Genomic DNA, 17,500 nt, shown 5'->3' with positions numbered 1-17,500 from the left:
GTTATGGATAGGGGGATAACCTTAAGGAAATTTGTCTAGTGTTTAGTTTAGACCAAATTAAGTATTTTCCTTGTTCTAACTAAGCCTGAAAAAGGGCTTTGTGGTGACTCACTACCTGCTCTGTGCCGAAAGCAGCTATTTTCATTATTCCTCTCTATTGGCCCTCCTTTGTCTCCGTTGTCCTATGCAATGTACGACATTTAGAAAGAAAAAAAGTTTGGACACCCCTGAGTTATAACTAGCTAACTTTAAAATTAGTCCTGTATTAAGTTGACAGGGGAAAGGAGAGTACCCTGCGGAAACCCATCCAGACATGGCAGAACAAACTCCACAGAGTAAGGCCTCCCACCTTCTATTCAAAAGTCTAAAAAGTCCAAATTTAAGTTTTGAAGAATCTTTAATATTCATATTTTTTAATCTTCAATGCCCCTGTTCTGAATTCTAGTTCAGTCAAAATTATTCTGAGGAATTTTAGATAGATATGTTCTAGCCACATTTATATTTAATACATTTTCCGTCAATGTAGCCCTACTTTTCTGAACCTCTTTCTAAACTCTCTCTTGCCTGACTCCAGATCCTTCTTTCCGTTGTCTAACTCACGGCTGCACTGACTGTTTGGTGTGGCGCAATGGGGGTAACTGCACGGACGTGGCATTAGCCGCGTGACCTTGATTGACCTCTGTTAGCACGTGGATTAGCGTCGACAGCTGCCGCGCCGCATCCTGCCATTAGCTCAAACTTCCACTCACTGTTAGAACAAACACCAACAGGCCAATTACAGACGCTGCAGCTGCACACTCAATGATCGGGCTTTTATTTAGACCCTGATTGCACTTCCTCAGATGGAAATGATGACGCCTTGAGCTCGGTCCGTGTAGCGACAAAAGGAACCAAGCCAGAACCAGTGCAAAAATATAGAGGAAAATAAAAGGTAGAAGAGAGAGAGAGAGAGAGAGAGAGAGAGAGAGAGAGAGAGAGAGAGAGAGAGAGAGAGAGAGAGAGAGAGAGAGAGAGAGAGAGAAGGTAAATTCTTTTTAAGGAATATTATGTACATTATTTGACTGTGGGAAGACACAGATTATTAGAAATTCAGTAGAGGTGCAATCAAATATTTATTTTGTTTTATTTATGGCCAGGTGATAGAATTAATTATGCATTTTGAAAGGCTGTGAGTATTAATTTAACATGTTTTATTGACAGATTTAACAGAAAGACCCAGTTCATCGACGATCACAGCACTAGTTTTATATATTGAAAATAATATTGCATAAATATTAGATTTACAAAGTGATGGGTGCTCACAAAAAGAAGTACTGCAAAAGTTAAAACAAAAAACCTGAAACTTTGACATAATTATACGTACAAACAAAAAATACAGTTATATTATGAATGAAAATATGCACTATTATGGATAATTACAAACATCATAATTGAGTAATTTAGTGATATCACCTTATTGTTGTTATAATTTAGGAACAAGGAAAGCATGTTTAAAACTGCTTCAAAAGAGGAAGGCATTATAAATAGAGCTTTGCATTATTGGCCAGACTTTTAAATTGTTCATAGAGAAACATTAGCAAAAACAATATAAAAAGGTAAACAAAAGAGCCATGGAACAACTAGATGATCTAATGGATCACTACTGGTAACATGCATCTGCATAATACTGTCAGAATACTTTTAATTAATATATGTATATATATATATATATATATATATATATATATATATATATATGTATATATATATATATATATATATATATATGTATATATATATATATATATATATATATATATATATACACCTTGACAAAGCAACAGTAAGGTTGCTTTGTCAAGGTGTCAATAATCTTGAATAATTACAAAATTGGGATCAGTTTTCACACAATAATTGCAACACAAACATTTTACGTTCCTTGATGACACAATCCTGATTTCTCTTTGGTATAAGCAGCATAACATGTATCATGGTGAATATGTGTGTTTAAATGTCACCTGATCTGAGTGTGTCCTGTGTCATGGTGTTTAGTCTCTTTGTTGTGATGGTTTATATATTATATACTCTGAATACTCCTGAACGCATGTCTTAAACACAATGTCTATTTCTTGCCTATATTTAGTGTAATTCTTTCACAGTTAACCTTTTCCTCTTCCCCTTCTCTCTGCCTCCTCTTTCTCTGTTGCAGCATTGTCCTGTCGCTTTCCTTTTGAATTTTAACTTTTACCTCATGTATATATACTTCTGTGTGTTTGAATACTTGTGTTGGAACCGGATATACTTCAATAACTTACCGCTGTGAAAAAGAAAATTATATCTCTGTCTTCTCTCCCTTCCTCTATACAATTCAAAACAGTTGACTATGATTGGCTGAGACGGCTCATTGGACACACCCAGTTTGAGGTGTGTGACTCCGCCCACTGCGATACCTGTATGTGTCATGACGGCATATATAGATTCATGCTTCTATATATGAAATGAACTCCAATAATCAAAAGTCAGAATGCAAAAGATATTAAAATAAAAGGAATATGTAGTTCAACAGCTCACTGCAACCTCTTTATTTCCCCTTGGTTTCAATTTTTGGTCAAATTCACGATAGATTGGGATTATTGTGGCATTCAAGAATCAATAGTTTGAGCTGGAGAACAGGTCAGCGTTTTATTGTGGAATTCGGCTTCAAACTGACAAAATGTTAATGTTTTGACCAGCTTTATGGTAATTACTGGGCCTATTCACGTGAAACTAAAACTGACCAAATGTTTTACGTAAAGCTGGGATACCTGACTTATTTAGTGAATTAGTTATTCAATTTGTAAATTTTATGTTTTTCCCCAAAGTGTATATTGCTGGACTTTGTAATAAAATTAGATAACTGCACACATTTAATATCTAAGTATTTTATTTCTCGTCAAGCCGGAAACAGCGCTCTGATTGGCTGTGCTTAGGTGGTCCACCTCAGTTTCACTTCAGCATCACCATTAGCGGTGTGAAGATCAGGTACCTCAGCTTTAACTTCTAAAAACTGTGTAGAAAGGACTTCAAACTTCAAGATTAAAATTGTGTCGAATAAAAACACAATTAGCTTCAACATTTGTGTTTTTTCTGGTCCTTAAAAATCACCTAAAATTACAAAAATTCTAGAACGTCACAAACACAACCTATGACCAAAAACTCCAAACTCAACCAACTGTACAATTGAAATCACGAGTGGAAATAAAAACAAACGCAACAAAATCATAAACACCCGTAAGGAAAACGTGCATGTAAAGAGCAATACTAGAAAAGCACGCCAAAGCAGCAGATTTACCCGACCACTGCCTGCAAACGCTCGGACGCTCAGAAACATCACCAGAGCTAAGCGACCTTCCTTTGACGCAGAACGGATGTGAGCGTTATCTCTGACCGCCCGCTGGACTATTGTGGTTGTGCGTCTAACTGAGCGGGTCGTTTGTGTAGCGACGCTGTGCCATGGGGCGTGCGTGGAGGTGGACTCGGACTCTGAAGCCGTCGCCGGCGAAGGCTTCAAGCTGGGCTGCATCTCCTGTAAAAGGAGGGGCGAGGTGCGCGCCGTGGCCACCGTGGATTGGTACTTCATGGCTTCAGACGAGAGCGAGTTCTCCCCAGTGAGTAGAAAATACTTTAGTCATTTATATTTGCAGACATGTAGCTCTTCTTCGATGTCCGGAGAAAGACGGTTTGTGGTCCATCTCCTTGTTATAGCAGTCAAAAGTACATTCTACAGGTATCCATCCATCATTTCCATTGTTGGAGTCTGTTGTGGAAAAATATAATCTGGCCCTTTGCTTTTAAATGTTCAAATTCTATCTTAATTTGATTTAGTTCTAACACAGTCAACAGCCTGACACGACTCCTCTTGGCCTGGAAATCTACACGTCCGGACCTCCTGGAGTGACTAGGAAGTCTCACATTCTGTTTCACACTAGGACAAAGAGCAAGACATGTAAATTGAATCAATGCAAATGTTATCCACTGTCTCCCGAAACCCCCTGGTTCTTTGGTCCCTTTGCACCCGCGCTACATGTCTGACCGGTAACTTTCCGTGTGTGGGGTCATGTGACTGAGGTGTATAAATAAGGAGGACATGGGACAAGGGGGAGATTCTGATCATGTAATGTACCAGAGAGAGAGAGAAACGCCTGATTAAATCACCTTAACATTGAGACAAAGCAACTCGCCTCCTTGCCTTATTTTTGCCATTACAAGTCTTACATCCCAGATACATAGTTTTAAAGTCAAATTAAATGTCCGTATTTATGTCTACAGTGCCCCTTTAATCCAGTCCAGTATTTAAGAAGAACAGAACAGTCCGAATATACATGGCAGTGATGCGCTACGAGACAGCCACGCTTTCTCTACTGCAACTAATACTTTGTGGTGAATTCTTTCCAAATATTTTCAAACGTGACTTTGTGCTTCTACAATTGAGACGTGAATATATTTTCCCATTCGTCATCAGTTATAACAATTTCATTCTTTTTCTCATTTCATTTGGATATAGCTAGAAAAATTGATGTCAAAAATTTCAATCAGCGGAATGTCTATTATTATTTTAGTCTTCGATGCCTCCACTTCTGGTTAAGTAAAAGGAGCACACAGAGTACGAGCGCTTACGTTAGTCATCGATACGTGGATTCACCTCCAGATCTTGAACCAGTTCTTGGTCAGGAGTTGCGAGCTGAGGTGGGAAGTATAATGAAGTCAGATTGCGGGATGTGTTGTACAAAGAAGGTGGAAGATATATCAAAACAATGAATAATGTTGCCATTTTTGTTTTGGAGGTCAATCAAGTATCGTCTATACCGTCATTAAAATAAATACAAATAATTGCCTCAAAAAGAGTGAAAAAGTTTGATGTAATTACCCAAACAAGGGTCGAAAGTGTTCACCAAATGTTGAACCTGACCATTTCTATCAATGACCAGACCATGAACTTGCTGTACACGGAAATGCATTTGAACAGAATTAACTATAGCGGGGAACAATCTAGAAGTGATAAATACTGAAAACTTTGCCCATTCAGACCTGATTTGAATGTAAATAACATGGCACAGAGCGTTACATAACAGTCTCCGGTTCACCCTGAGACAATCGCTCCTTCACTCTGCAGTTTCTTCTCAGTTAGAAACATTTATCACAGCTGAAAACGCTTGTGCATATTTTATGACCAGGTTTTAGCATTTGTGTCGGCTGGAGACTCCGTGGCTCTCGCATACTTAAGCAGTCCTCTTCAGCCGCTAACAGCCCATTAGCCCGCAGCCGAAAGATGCCATTAGCTTCCCGTTATAAAAGTGTGTGTGTGCTAAGCTAATTCACCAGGAGGCCAGAGGTCCCAGTGCAAAAGCAGCTGGGGCTGTGTGCAAAGTGCTGCAGCTGCAGTTAAGATCATGTGCACTGACAGACTTGTGCATATTTCAGCAAGAGGATCACATGATACTTTTCTTCATAATTATAATTTAATGTGGATATTTTAAGAACATTACGTTACATTCACAGACAGTACACCACGGCACAAAGCAAAACCTGGCCTGTATTAACCATCTGAGAGAGGTGATAAACAGAAGCTGTTACTTTAAAACGGTCCAAAACCCATTAGGTGTCATAATTATTCACTGCAATGACTTAATAAGTGCTGTTCACAATGTTCAGAGGCCAGAGGGTCATAGTAATGCTAACATCGATAAGCATGTCCTAAAGCTCTAATTTTTACAAAATAAATGGTTTCTAAAGCTAATCCTGATCCTATCCATAATTTCATCTTCAATTTGAAAGCATATACATTTGCCAAAAAAAGAGACATCCCATGACCCACAGCGCTAATCTTAACCCTAATCTTAACCAAATAATACATTCTTGAAAATAAACCTAATTCAAATTCCCTCCTAAATATGATAGATATATTCTCAAAAATAAATATTTGCTACTACGTTGTATTAACAATATATCTATACAGGGTTAATATTTAATTTTTACTTTATACCAAAATATTGGGTACAGCCCCTTCAGAGTAGTGAAGGGATTTGGATTAGTTATTAAACCATAAGCTATGGTTATGTGGATGTTCTTCCTGTGTCTGGGTGGGTTGAAACCGGGTGCTCGTTTTTCCACTCAAGGATTCACAATAAGCTAAACCTCCAGCTAGGCACTCCTGACCCTGATTCTAGAGAACCTAGACACAACAAAACTCAAATATTGACCCATAAATGTTGTGTTGCACCCTTTCAGCTTTCAGCTTCATCTATCTGAGCCAAGGTGGTCCCGAGATGCAAAACATATTCCTGTGAAGCAGCTTTTGCTTGTTAAAAAAGCTCTAAATTGAACCGATATTGTTCTTCTGTGTGATTGTTTTGACTGACAAGTGTAATGTTTTAGTCTTGGGTTCTTTTTACTCTTTTATATGTTCTTTTTTGATCAGCACTGTGGGCACTTTCTTACTTTTCTGACCTTTAACCTTTTGTTTGTTTTTCTCGTTTGTATAATTTATGTAGCCTGGGAAGCCCACTCCAAAATCTACCCGCACGTATAAATAAAGTTACCTGAACCTGAACAATGGGAAAGACTGCATTCAACAGCAATTCAACACTTTAATTTGTACCTTAATTTTAAACATTAACATAACATGATGCACTTTGTATGCATAATCAAAATGTTGCTTTTTCGATCCACAATACACTTCACAGTTGTACACCTACGAGGACAAACGCGGCAGCATCAACGACCCGCGCTTCTACGATCGGGTGGACTGGAACGGCAGCAAAGGCACTCGCGACCTGCAGGACGGCTCCATTTACATCCTGAACGTGACCTACAACGACACGGGAACCTACCGCTGTGTCTTCCAGAGAATGCTGGAGTACACCAACTATGAGTACCAGGTCAACGCCAACAAGACCGTGCTCCTGCATGTGGTGCCCAAACGTAAGGCGAACACTATCATGACATTCTGCAGTCCTGTTCAGAGGGCGATATATCGACAACGTTTGTATTCAAATTAATGCTTTGACGCTATTTAGAAAAGTAATCGTATCAAAATTGGAATATTGGTGTTCATTAGCATGCACTGTCCCCACCAAATTAACTGATACAAATAATAAAATAGTAATGTTGTGATTTTGCCAGCCGACTTTGAAAGGTTTCCTAAGTCAGGCTTAGAACTCCCTCAGTTGGAGGTTGGTTCCATTCTGGGACAGTGTGTAAAAAAAGGGTTACGTTCTATCTACACTTGGTCGTGTTGGGTTTTTAGTTTCAAAACTTGTCTAGATGATTCGGTTTGTTGGTTTGCTGGACTGAGGTGGGTGGGTGGCACTGCAACAACGGTTCTCACGATCTGTCCATCGATGTCTTTGGAGCCTGAAGTTACAAAACATGCTGCTCTTCTCTGTACTCTTTCGAATTTACATTTATCTTTTCTCAGACGGTAGCGCAGTATTCGAGGAGTTGTAGGCGGTGGTCTTAGCCTCTGGGGGGCAGTGAAGTTGCTTGTCTTCTGTGACACTGCATAAACTTGTGCAAATTGCTGCTAATACGCACGCCAAGAAGGGAAAAAAAGCATGACAAAATGAGACCGCCGTGCGCTGCCTGCAGCTGATAACGAAGCGTTTTATTTTCTCCTCAACCCGTACGTTAAAAGCCTAAATCCACACTCTGATTGGCGCTCAAGCCGAGTTTCACTTCACCGTCACCTGTTTTAATGTTAAAGTGTTTGAATTATTATTGCGTCGTTATTTCTCTCTAATTGTCTTTGCTATGGAACAACATGTGCCTGCACTTCTCTCCTTGATAAAGATTACATCTAATGAATGAAAGAAATTTACTTATGAACTTTTGTTATGCCATTGTTTGCATACAGCACTCTTCATTTTTGTATTGCAATGTTACTAGTGTCCAAAAACGTCTGCACTACTGTTTGGTTGTATTTGATCCGAAGGTTGTATTTGACAGGACAGTTGTAGCGTGAAAGGGGAAGAGAGAGGGTATAGACATTCAAATGACTGCATCATTAAAATAAGTCAAGTCAGTATCATTTAAAAGCAAGTACATTTCCTAGTCCGACTCCAAAGTCATAAGAAAACTAACTTTGAACTTAAACCCATTACACGAGCGCTGTAACTGCAGTTTCATTGCTAAACCTCTCACCGCTCGCCCCGCAGTGACCAGAGGAATGGCGTCCATATTGTCGGAGGTCATGATGTACGTGGCCATCATCGGGCTACAGTTCTGGCTGCTGGTGGAGATGATCTACTGTTACCGGAAGATCGCGGCGGCCGGAGAGGAAGCCCTGAGAGAGAGCGCGTGAGTACCCTCCGGCCCTGTCCCAAACCCCGCTGAGGTGGTCTTCTCCACTATCTGTTCCCCTCCGCATGGACCAAATGACAAATCTTCTGTTTCCACAAACTGACTCTGAACTCGTCTTGGCTGCCTCTCTTCTGCTCTTTTCTCCTCCTCTTCAGGGCTGAGTATTTAGCGATAGCGTCGGAAAGTAAGGATAACTGTGCAGGGGAGCAGGTGGCAGAGTAGCACTGGTAAGCTCTGCTCCCTCACCGCCATCTTCATGTCATATTTATTTATTTATAATGTGTTCTGTGACATCTTATGCTATTGTTATTTTTCTTTCTTTTCTTATTTTTCACCTTGTTTGATGATGTTTGTGTTGGGAATCCAGGGACAGGAAGCCAAGTTAGATAAATGCTAAAGTGAATGACGTGAGAACAAAAATAATGTGTTGTAATAAGTTTATGTAACACTATATGAAATGATTTGACTTTGATGCCCAGCCCAGCACACCAATACCATCACAGGCCTGGAATTTGTCTGATACTTTATTATTATTTATTACATTATTTAGTTGTATTATTGCTATAAAGATGCTCCGTCATCTGTTTGTCTCGATGGAGATTTTTTGCCTGGAATTGCGCTGCATTAACTCAATTGTCACCTCTGCACAGATCAGGGGGTCTCACTTATAAAACTTAAGTCAAAACACAGACTGAACACAAATTGCCTGAAATTGAGAGTACAATTGTACTATGGGACAGTATAGGCCGAGCAATAACATCTCCATGGAGACAAGCAGGTGGACCTTCCACCAGAAAAGCTGGACAAATAGATAAAGAACTGACAGTGATTTATTTTAGGGAACACATTGTAACACCTTCTAAAAACAAAAACAAACATGTAATAATGGATTCCAAGTTTAAAGGAGAAATAATATTCAGATCAATATTTTACATTTTATAATAAGCAATAATGATGTAAAACGACGTATTAATAGAATGTCCATTGACATTTCAACTAAACAAGTGGCAGACTTTAATTTATGTGTTTTTATTGTCGAAAAGTGGCTATGTGACTTTTATTTAACCCAAACGTAGTATCTGAAGTCAGAATTGTTTTGATTTGTTACATGTAAGTACAGGCATGTGGGCAGAGATACAACTTTAGGTAAGATAATGATCAGGGAACATTGTTATAACATGGTTAAAAGCTCATTAAAGTCAATTTCAGATAACATCAGAACTTATTCCAATGAGTCTGTGTGCCAGTCAACTCACTCTTTGACCAAGGTTCAAGTTGTTGTAACGTACAACCAGCATCGTTAAATCTGCATCTGCAAACCACAAACCACAGCACAATTCATCCTAATTCAAACATAATTCCGCACTTTTTACTTTTTACTTCAGGTCGAGGAGGAATTCAAGAAGAGTTTCTGTGAAGTGAGCTGCGTTTGCATTTTTCATGGGACGTTCCACCACCACCACCACCACCACCATCTGCACACGCCCTCCACTCCACGTGACGACGCCCCACGCAGAAGGCCCAGACTGGGGCAGGAGCTGTGGGCAGGAGCCTGGACGAGGACAAGGACAGGACATGACCAAGCAGCACTGGAGCCGTGTACATATGTGTAAACGCTGTACATTATATATACAGGACAGGACATGATAGGTACGCACACCGTGTAGTCACTGTACGCATGCAAAGGCTTTGAAAAACAACATGCTACTGGTGGCCTGAACATTCATCTGTCACTATTATAGTATAACCACATTTGAAAATATGGGTTGAACATGTTTGAAATATGATATGATTAGAATTTGTTCAAATAACGTGAAGGCTTTTTGTGTATAATCTGTTGCACTAATGTGACTTTTCCGGTCTCGATCAGGTGCTTAGAACGTACCACAGTATAAAAATGACTGTATATAACTACATGGAGACAAGCAGGGAGCACCATCAGGCCAAGTTACGGGTCAGATCTGTGGACAAACAAGAATGCATGTTTTTTGGAGCAATGAAAACGCCTGTAATGAAATAATGATTAGAGATTAGTGCTGTGTTTTCAAAGAACAAAAGCAGAAACATCGCCATGGAGAGAAAAAGGTAGCGTGCAACTCCAACAGTAAAGTTATGCGGGTGCACATTTAAACTTTTGCCACTACAAACTAAACTAAGCAAGTTCAAAGTAATAGTAATATATATTATACATGTGAAATAAGAGTTTTGTAGATCTGCAGTGGCTGTTCTGGGCTAGAATAATGTTGATATATATATATATAATAATCACAGCAACACAAATAGGTCAATGGAAACACAATTTTGCATGTAGCTGGGTCCTAAAGTACACAGCCCCGCTCAAAAGTACTAGTAATGTACATTTTTGGCGTCTCCAAGCGCACTCCAACTAGAGATGGATCCATATATTAGGTCAATTTTTGCAGATTTTCTTGTTGTTGAAGCTTTGTTTGAGACCGTTCAGTGACTCAATGCGTCTCATAAAAGGGAAATCGATCAGATCTGCCAAACACATTGGCCACCAAAGTATCGACAGAGTGCGCTTTTATTGTGTGAGTTTTACACAATAAAAGCACGGAAATAAAACACTGTAAAACAATGAATTTGGGGTTTTCCAAAATAAAACCACGACTTTTTTTTTTTTCAAAATAAAACCACTTTTCAAGTCTTTTCCCCCCCAATCTTTTCTGCAGTTTACAAGCAGTCATTTTCTCCCCCTCAGTAATAACAATAAAACAATCTTACTTGATATTTTTCTAGATATTTTGTAGAATTTCACTAAATCTTTCCAAACTTTCACTTACAATGAATGGCTCCTGCAATTGCCGTTTCTTGTTTGCTTTGAATTGAACAACATTTTTATCGTGTAGGATTCTTCTGACGCTGTCACACCTTCACTGAACGCACAACAATATCAAGCGTGACCCTGATGGCTTATTGTAAAAAGAATAATGATCATTTCAAGGTGTCACCTGCTTGTCTACATGGAAATGTCTTTGCTTTTGCCTGGAATATCCCACAGTACGGCATTAAACATATCGCATCAGGTAAAGTCACCAGGACAAGTTACAGGTGAGATCTGTGGAGAGGGGGATGCATGGAGCAATAAAAACCCCTGTAACTGAATACATGCTAAATAGATCACTTTAACGCTACAGTCTTAACAATAACCTCTCCACGGAGACCGGTAGCATTTTCCACCAGAAAAGTTACACAGTGCACCTTTAAATAGACCTAATGCTTCTCCATATGCAGTTGCTTTCATGCCAGTCTATAATCCAACGGCTGATAACGTTGCTTAGAGACTTCGGCTCACTCTAATTCCGTGTCTTGTTTGGAAATCAGCTTTAGCGACTTATCCAAAAGCCTGACCTCAACTGAATTTGTCCTCAGTAAAACGAACGCAATCTTTTTCTATCACATACTTTCACACCAATGTCTTAAATGTTTTTGTAGTGATTCAAGGGCTTTGGCTAAATTGCTATTGTCAAACTGCCGTGGGCAACAGTTCCACTAAATATATACTCCAGTGTGCCTCCCTGAGAGAACACAAGACCAAAGAGGACACCCAAGAGGACACAAGCCTCCAGAAAGTTCTAAAGACGAGCACAAGATGTCAGCTCTTCTGCATGATTCTTTACCGCCATCTGTTTGATCTGGGACACCTTTTAACTGCATGCAGCTACACATGCGATTTTACTCTGAAATCACAGACATATGGGACGGCATCTTCTATATCAATAATAACTGGCCCGCTTGTGCTCGTGTCTCCATTAAAACAAATGTCCAGATGTCATTTCACTTGGTGTGCAAACGTCGCAAAATAAAATGTATAGAAGTATAAAGTTGTTGTGTCTTATTTGGCAAGAAACTTTTATTGTGAAAGAGAATCATTGGGTAAAAGAAAAGAAAAAATAAATAAGAATAAACTGATGTGATTTTCTTTTGTCTTCATCTCACATTCAGAGTGCATGGTGATCTGTGGCATAATTATTATCATCATTATTACTGTCACGTTTTCTTGTTTAAATTATATTGATCAACATGTCAATTGTCATTCAGTACATTTTATATTAAATGATATGAAATAAACCTAGTATTCTCCGATAAGTGCTTGTTGGGGGTGAAACACGACTGCATGAACTTTGATAGTTGCAATTGGCGACTTCGTATCCATGGATTTCAGGATGGGACAGTTGCCACGGCAATTAACCATTTGAAAGTGCCTATGTCTTTTGAAAGCCCTTCGAATGCTGCATATACCAGGAAACACATGAATACACAAGCTCCGTGTGTGATTACGACACATCACTGAAACGGGGCTCACTTACTCGCACATAGAACAGTCATACAGAGTAACTGAAGGTCAGAAGTGTCTTGCCCGAGGAGACAACAACAGTATACAACAGTCAGAGGGCAGACTGAACAGCCATTCTAGGATTTGTGGGTAAACCTTCTTAAGTTGTACGGACACTTTCCTAGTGGAGGGTTTGTCACCTGCTTGTCTCCATGGTGATGTTCATGCTTTGCCCAGAATGGTTCATGGAATGGTTTTCAACTAGACTGATGTTTTGTAGAGTAACGAACTACAAAGGAACAATGCCCTTAATATCAGAATACAATTGTCCTATGCCACAATTTCAGCTGGGCAGTGTAGATCTCTGCTATTTATGATTAATCTATGTTGTTGAAAAGTATCATGATGCAGCCCCTCGTATCGATATTCCCAACGATATATTGACGTATCAACATTTTCAGAACAGCCCTAAGTTACACCCGTGATTGAAAAATAACATCCACGCCAAGTGTAATGCCATGATGTGAAGTATTCTAGGCAAAGCAATAACGTCTCAGATTTGGAGCGGCTTTCATGAGAAACGGAAAAAGAAAAAAGGCAAAGAATATCAGAAAAAAACACATTGCAACAGACAAAATAACGACAGAGACGGCGCTGCGTGTTTTAGACAGACATTTTCATTATCCTCCATGTTTTCTGGTGTACAATCACATCTTTACAGTACATTCTCACCCTCTTTTGCTTCTCTCCCTTGGTCGAGCCAGCACCCCTCCCTCCCCCCTCCCCCCTCCATTAATAAATATCCTTTTTTTTTCTTTTTTAATCCCAAACGCTGGGCCGCGCACAGCAGGGCCCCGGGCGCCGAGCGAGGGAGTGAGAGAGGGCGCGAAGACTGGCAGAGCTGAGTGTTCAAGAATGGGGCGTACAAACGTGGAGGACTAGTTCACGTCAGAGGTCAAAATGAAGCAAGTGAGACGAAAACGAAGGTTGGAAAAACAAAAAACAAAAAATACTGAATTCCCTTTTTACAATGTCATTGGTCCATTTTCACCGTAAAGTTTCAGGCTGAGCAGACAAGTTTGCTAGTCTTGAACTCTTGCGGTCTCTGTTAAAAAAGAATAGCGTTACAATCCAATTAGAAAATCTGAAATGTATGTAACAGGACTCCGTGAAATGATTCTTCCCCTGCCTATACGCATATCCACGCACTTCAATATTATTATCATTATTATTATTATACACTACTTTTTCAAACATTCAAAAGAATCGCTATTGTCATTATTGCTCATCAGTCTTTGTGAAGCTCGTCTTGGTCCGCGCTTCCGAATCACGACCATAGCAGGACAGGACTAGATTATCAGAATAAATACTGGATGGTCCGATATACACGTTTGTTTGCACCGTTTGGATACAAATCTCGATGAGAGGTTGATCATTTTGAATTTACATCTAAAAATAGAGTGGAAAAAAACAACAAAAACCACTAGATACAGTGTTCGTGTTTTGTTTTCCTCCGTCGTTTCAGCAGGCTTGAGGCAAATATTCTCGGAGGAGCAAAACCGTCCGTCCCTTTTGTTTTTTTTAATGCGGTAGGAAGAGTTTTGTCAGAGATTGTGTTCAACTGTGAGAATTGTGAAATGGAAAAGGACAAAAAGTAGAAACGTGGGAATTTATTGCTGTGGTCCTTGTAGCGGTTTTGATTAAAAGTTGGCTGAGGTGGAACGACGCCGATTTCAAGTGAGTCAGGACAAAGGGGGATTGTGGGTAATGTAGTCTCTGAGGCCCTCTCCAGGTGATGTGAGGAGACAGTGGGGTCAGGCTGAGGTCATGGTCTCGTCGGCGGGGTCGATGGGCTCCTCCTGCTGCACCTCTGGGAGCACGATGCCTCGATGGAGCTTCTCCAGAGACTGCTTCATCTGAGCAAAGGGAAAAGGACAAGTGTTAGTGAGCGAGCGATGGTTACATAAGACTGTGGTGACCTTTAGGCAGACCCAGAACATACAACAGCTTCAGGCCTTCCACAGACATACATCACAAGGGATTCAGAATACTATACTATCATAATATTGTACTAATAGTCAGCGGATTTTCATTTTAGGGTTTTTTTTGAGCGAGATTGTGGCTTTCTCTGATTTCTTTCACAGATTTATAGAGAAGGGAGGCTCAAATGCAGGAAAAAACGGGATTCAAATATGCTTGACTCAATCTAAATACAACTCTGAGTAAGCTAATGATGATGCATTTGTTTTATTCATGTACAAAGAAGAGGTACAAAACGTTCCCTGGAGCTCTCATATACAGGATGATGTGATATAATATAGTTTTCCCTATGTCTGGTTTAGCCATTTAACCCTTAAGAGGAAGCAAACGGTGAGTTCCCTGTCCTCCAGATGAACGTTTCGATGTCAGAGTGGGACATGAGTGTGTGAACGTCGTGTGTACCTGGTCGAGTAACGTGACTGAAGACTGAAGGATCTGCTGCCACTTGTTGAGCTGAGCCTGGTGGAACTGTCTCTGCAGCTGAAGGACCTGAGCCCACTCTGCAGCCGACTGAGGCAGAGGACTGAGGACACGCAGGACAAGCACAACAATGAGAACAAGTCTCCTTCAACCAGACAATGACCACTAGGGGGCAGTGCAACCAAACTATTAAGCGTTTTACAGTGCAGCCTTGTTAGCGTGTGAAGCTTGTGAATATTAACAATAACTTGACCTATGGCTACAACAAAATGTAATGGCCAAAGAAAGCAGCGCTCGGGCAGTTAGTGTAGCATTGTGTAGAAACATGTGTTATCTGAGTAATAAAGTAAAAGTACAAGGAGCTGCTTTGTTTCTATGTATGTTTTTCAGGTACTCAGTCTGAAATATACTGTAAGTCACTAGTCACTGCATTTTTTCTTCATTGTAAACCTGAATATTGATCTAAATAGGCTTAGTAATAGATTGACTTCATGTTCAAAACTGAAAGACAGTTTAACTTTTCTACTCTAATAAGAGATTGTATTTTTTGAAAAACGGCGATGTGACATTTTAGAAATCTACATGTTTCACACCAAATCTAAAGTTTCGCATAATCGCAATTAAGTACAGGGATAGGGGGTAGGTGGAAACAGAAATTCTCAGTTGAAGGACAAAACAGGATTACTCAAACACAAGATTTTAACACACAAGGTTAAAAGCTAAAAGTGCTACAAATCAATATTTCTTTTATAGATAAAGCCATTTTCATCAGCTCGGACGTTAGCAGTGTTAGCTCTTGACTTTACCTCCGTTTACCAAGGTTAGATGATAAGGTGCGATTCCAAAACAAGACCTGGAGAAAAGCTAGCCGTGTCAAATCCCCAAGGTTAACTGAAAATAGCGGTCCATTGGCAGCGGGGCCCCCTGTGGGTGAAGAGCGGGCACTGCAGTGGTTGGTGGCGGTGGCTTACCTGTCCGAGAGGGAGTAGGAGTGCCACGTCTCCAGTGTGTGAGCCGCTCTCTCCAGGGCGTACAGCTTGTAGAAGAGCAGCATGTTCAGAGCCACCAGCACCACCAGGCTGAGGAACGCACACACACAGCAGCACAGGGTAAAGAACTGCACAATATCAAAACTTAGACTTCACTACCACACCATTTTTATATATCCTATGTATTTTGTGGAGAGTGATACTGGAAAGAAATTAAAGAATCTCTCTCTAGTTTTTGGGATAAATACATTATGAACCAAATACAGGTTGAAATTACCATTAGTATTAGTATTAGTATTAGTATTATTTAGTCTTATGCTAGCTATTTTTTACTTTACTTTATTATTATTTACTTTATTTTACTATCAATTTATTTTTATGTTTTTCCTCCATTCCCTATTAAGATATGAGAGGAGTTTTGTTAATAAGAGTTTTTTGTTTTGTTTACAAGAGTTCTTCTATTATTCTGTCCTTTTCCTCTGTATCTACTGCGTTGTAACACCGAAATTTCCCCATGTGTGGACAATAAAGGATTATCTTATCTTAAATACGGTGACTGAAGGCTTCCAGAAAGAGAATATGTACAAATATACTGTACTAGTGATGAAAATCTCAAATGTTTTATTCTTTTTTTGTAGTTTGAGTGAATAATGCTGCTGTTGTAAATAATACAAACATCATTTTGTATGTGTTTTAGAGTCTGCATAGTCCAGATAACGATCATGAAAATACAGCTACAATTATTTTATTTACTAGTAACACATAATTACACAGTATTTATGTTTTAGACAGTATACTCTATACATATATTCTAATATCACATGTCTTCAAAACAATAATCTGTGTGTGAAGTTCATACATGTAAAGCAACTTCTGCCAATTTCACAGGCTTCGGTTATAATACACACACGTCCAGGCCTTTGTTATGTATATTTTCGAATCGTAATGAAATACAGTGCCACGTTTCAATGTTGTACAAACACCACAATATCAATACATTCCAATAAATCACACACAAAATCGATGACAAATCTAGGAACATCACACATACCGGACACACAGTTCCATCTACAGCCTAAAACATTTACACGTTCAGCATTCTAAATAGTGGAATGAAAAGCCTCTCATACTCATATACCCTCACATACCTGATACAGATCCTGAGCACGAGAAGGGCGGAGCAGAGGGAAAGAGCAGAGCGAGAGAGGCACGGTGAGGCTGGATCGATACAGTGGCAGGTCGGAACGGGAAAAACATTTAGCCCGGAGGATCGATAGCGCCGTGCAAGCAGTCGTCCCGAGCCAAGCGCTAACATCGACGCGACGGGGTTCGCTGTGTTAATTAGGCTTGCGCAGCTAAACAAAGAGAGCGGTAAATATCCTGTGACACGGGCCGGAGTAAGCGGTTTTAACGAGGAAGACGGGAGTGAGCTTAAAAGGCC

At 39.8% G+C, this 17,500-nt stretch overlaps 2 protein-coding genes across 5 annotated transcripts in view; one reads left to right on the top strand and one right to left on the bottom strand.

Annotated features, from left to right (window-relative positions):
• The window catches only part of scn1ba (sodium channel, voltage-gated, type I, beta a), a 31,665-nt gene extending 19,507 nt beyond the window's left edge, over positions 1–12,158 (top strand). Inside the window, exons 2-6 of one of the 2 annotated variants that reach the window (XM_072461076.1) lie at positions 3,460–3,626; positions 6,702–6,939; positions 8,172–8,313; positions 8,472–8,543; positions 9,702–12,158. In XM_072461076.1, the coding sequence (XP_072317177.1) occupies positions 3,460–3,626; positions 6,702–6,939; positions 8,172–8,313; positions 8,472–8,538 (614 nt within the window). In that variant the 3' untranslated portion in view covers positions 8,539–8,543; positions 9,702–12,158. The remainder of the gene's footprint in view (positions 1–3,459; positions 3,627–6,701; positions 6,940–8,171; positions 8,314–8,471; positions 8,544–9,701) is intronic. The other variant, XM_072461077.1, reaches the window with a different exon arrangement.
• A 1,121-nt stretch (positions 12,159–13,279) lies between these two features.
• The window catches only part of gramd1a (GRAM domain containing 1A), a 53,207-nt gene continuing 48,986 nt past the window's right edge, over positions 13,280–17,500 (bottom strand). For all 3 annotated transcript variants that reach the window (XM_072460114.1, XM_072460115.1, XM_072460116.1), the window contains 3 exons: positions 16,042–16,149; positions 15,053–15,173; positions 13,280–14,526 (listed from right to left, as the gene is read on the bottom strand). In XM_072460114.1, the coding sequence (XP_072316215.1) occupies positions 14,425–14,526; positions 15,053–15,173; positions 16,042–16,149 (331 nt within the window). In that variant the 3' untranslated portion in view covers positions 13,280–14,424. The remainder of the gene's footprint in view (positions 14,527–15,052; positions 15,174–16,041; positions 16,150–17,500) is intronic.

Source organism: Eucyclogobius newberryi, unplaced genomic scaffold (assembly GCF_026437365.1).
Source record: "Eucyclogobius newberryi isolate DKJ021-1_F unplaced genomic scaffold, fEucNew1.0.hap1 SCAF_3, whole genome shotgun sequence".
Taxonomy (NCBI): domain Eukaryota; kingdom Metazoa; phylum Chordata; class Actinopteri; order Gobiiformes; family Gobiidae; genus Eucyclogobius; species Eucyclogobius newberryi.
This window is presented reverse-complemented; position numbering and strand designations above follow the sequence as displayed.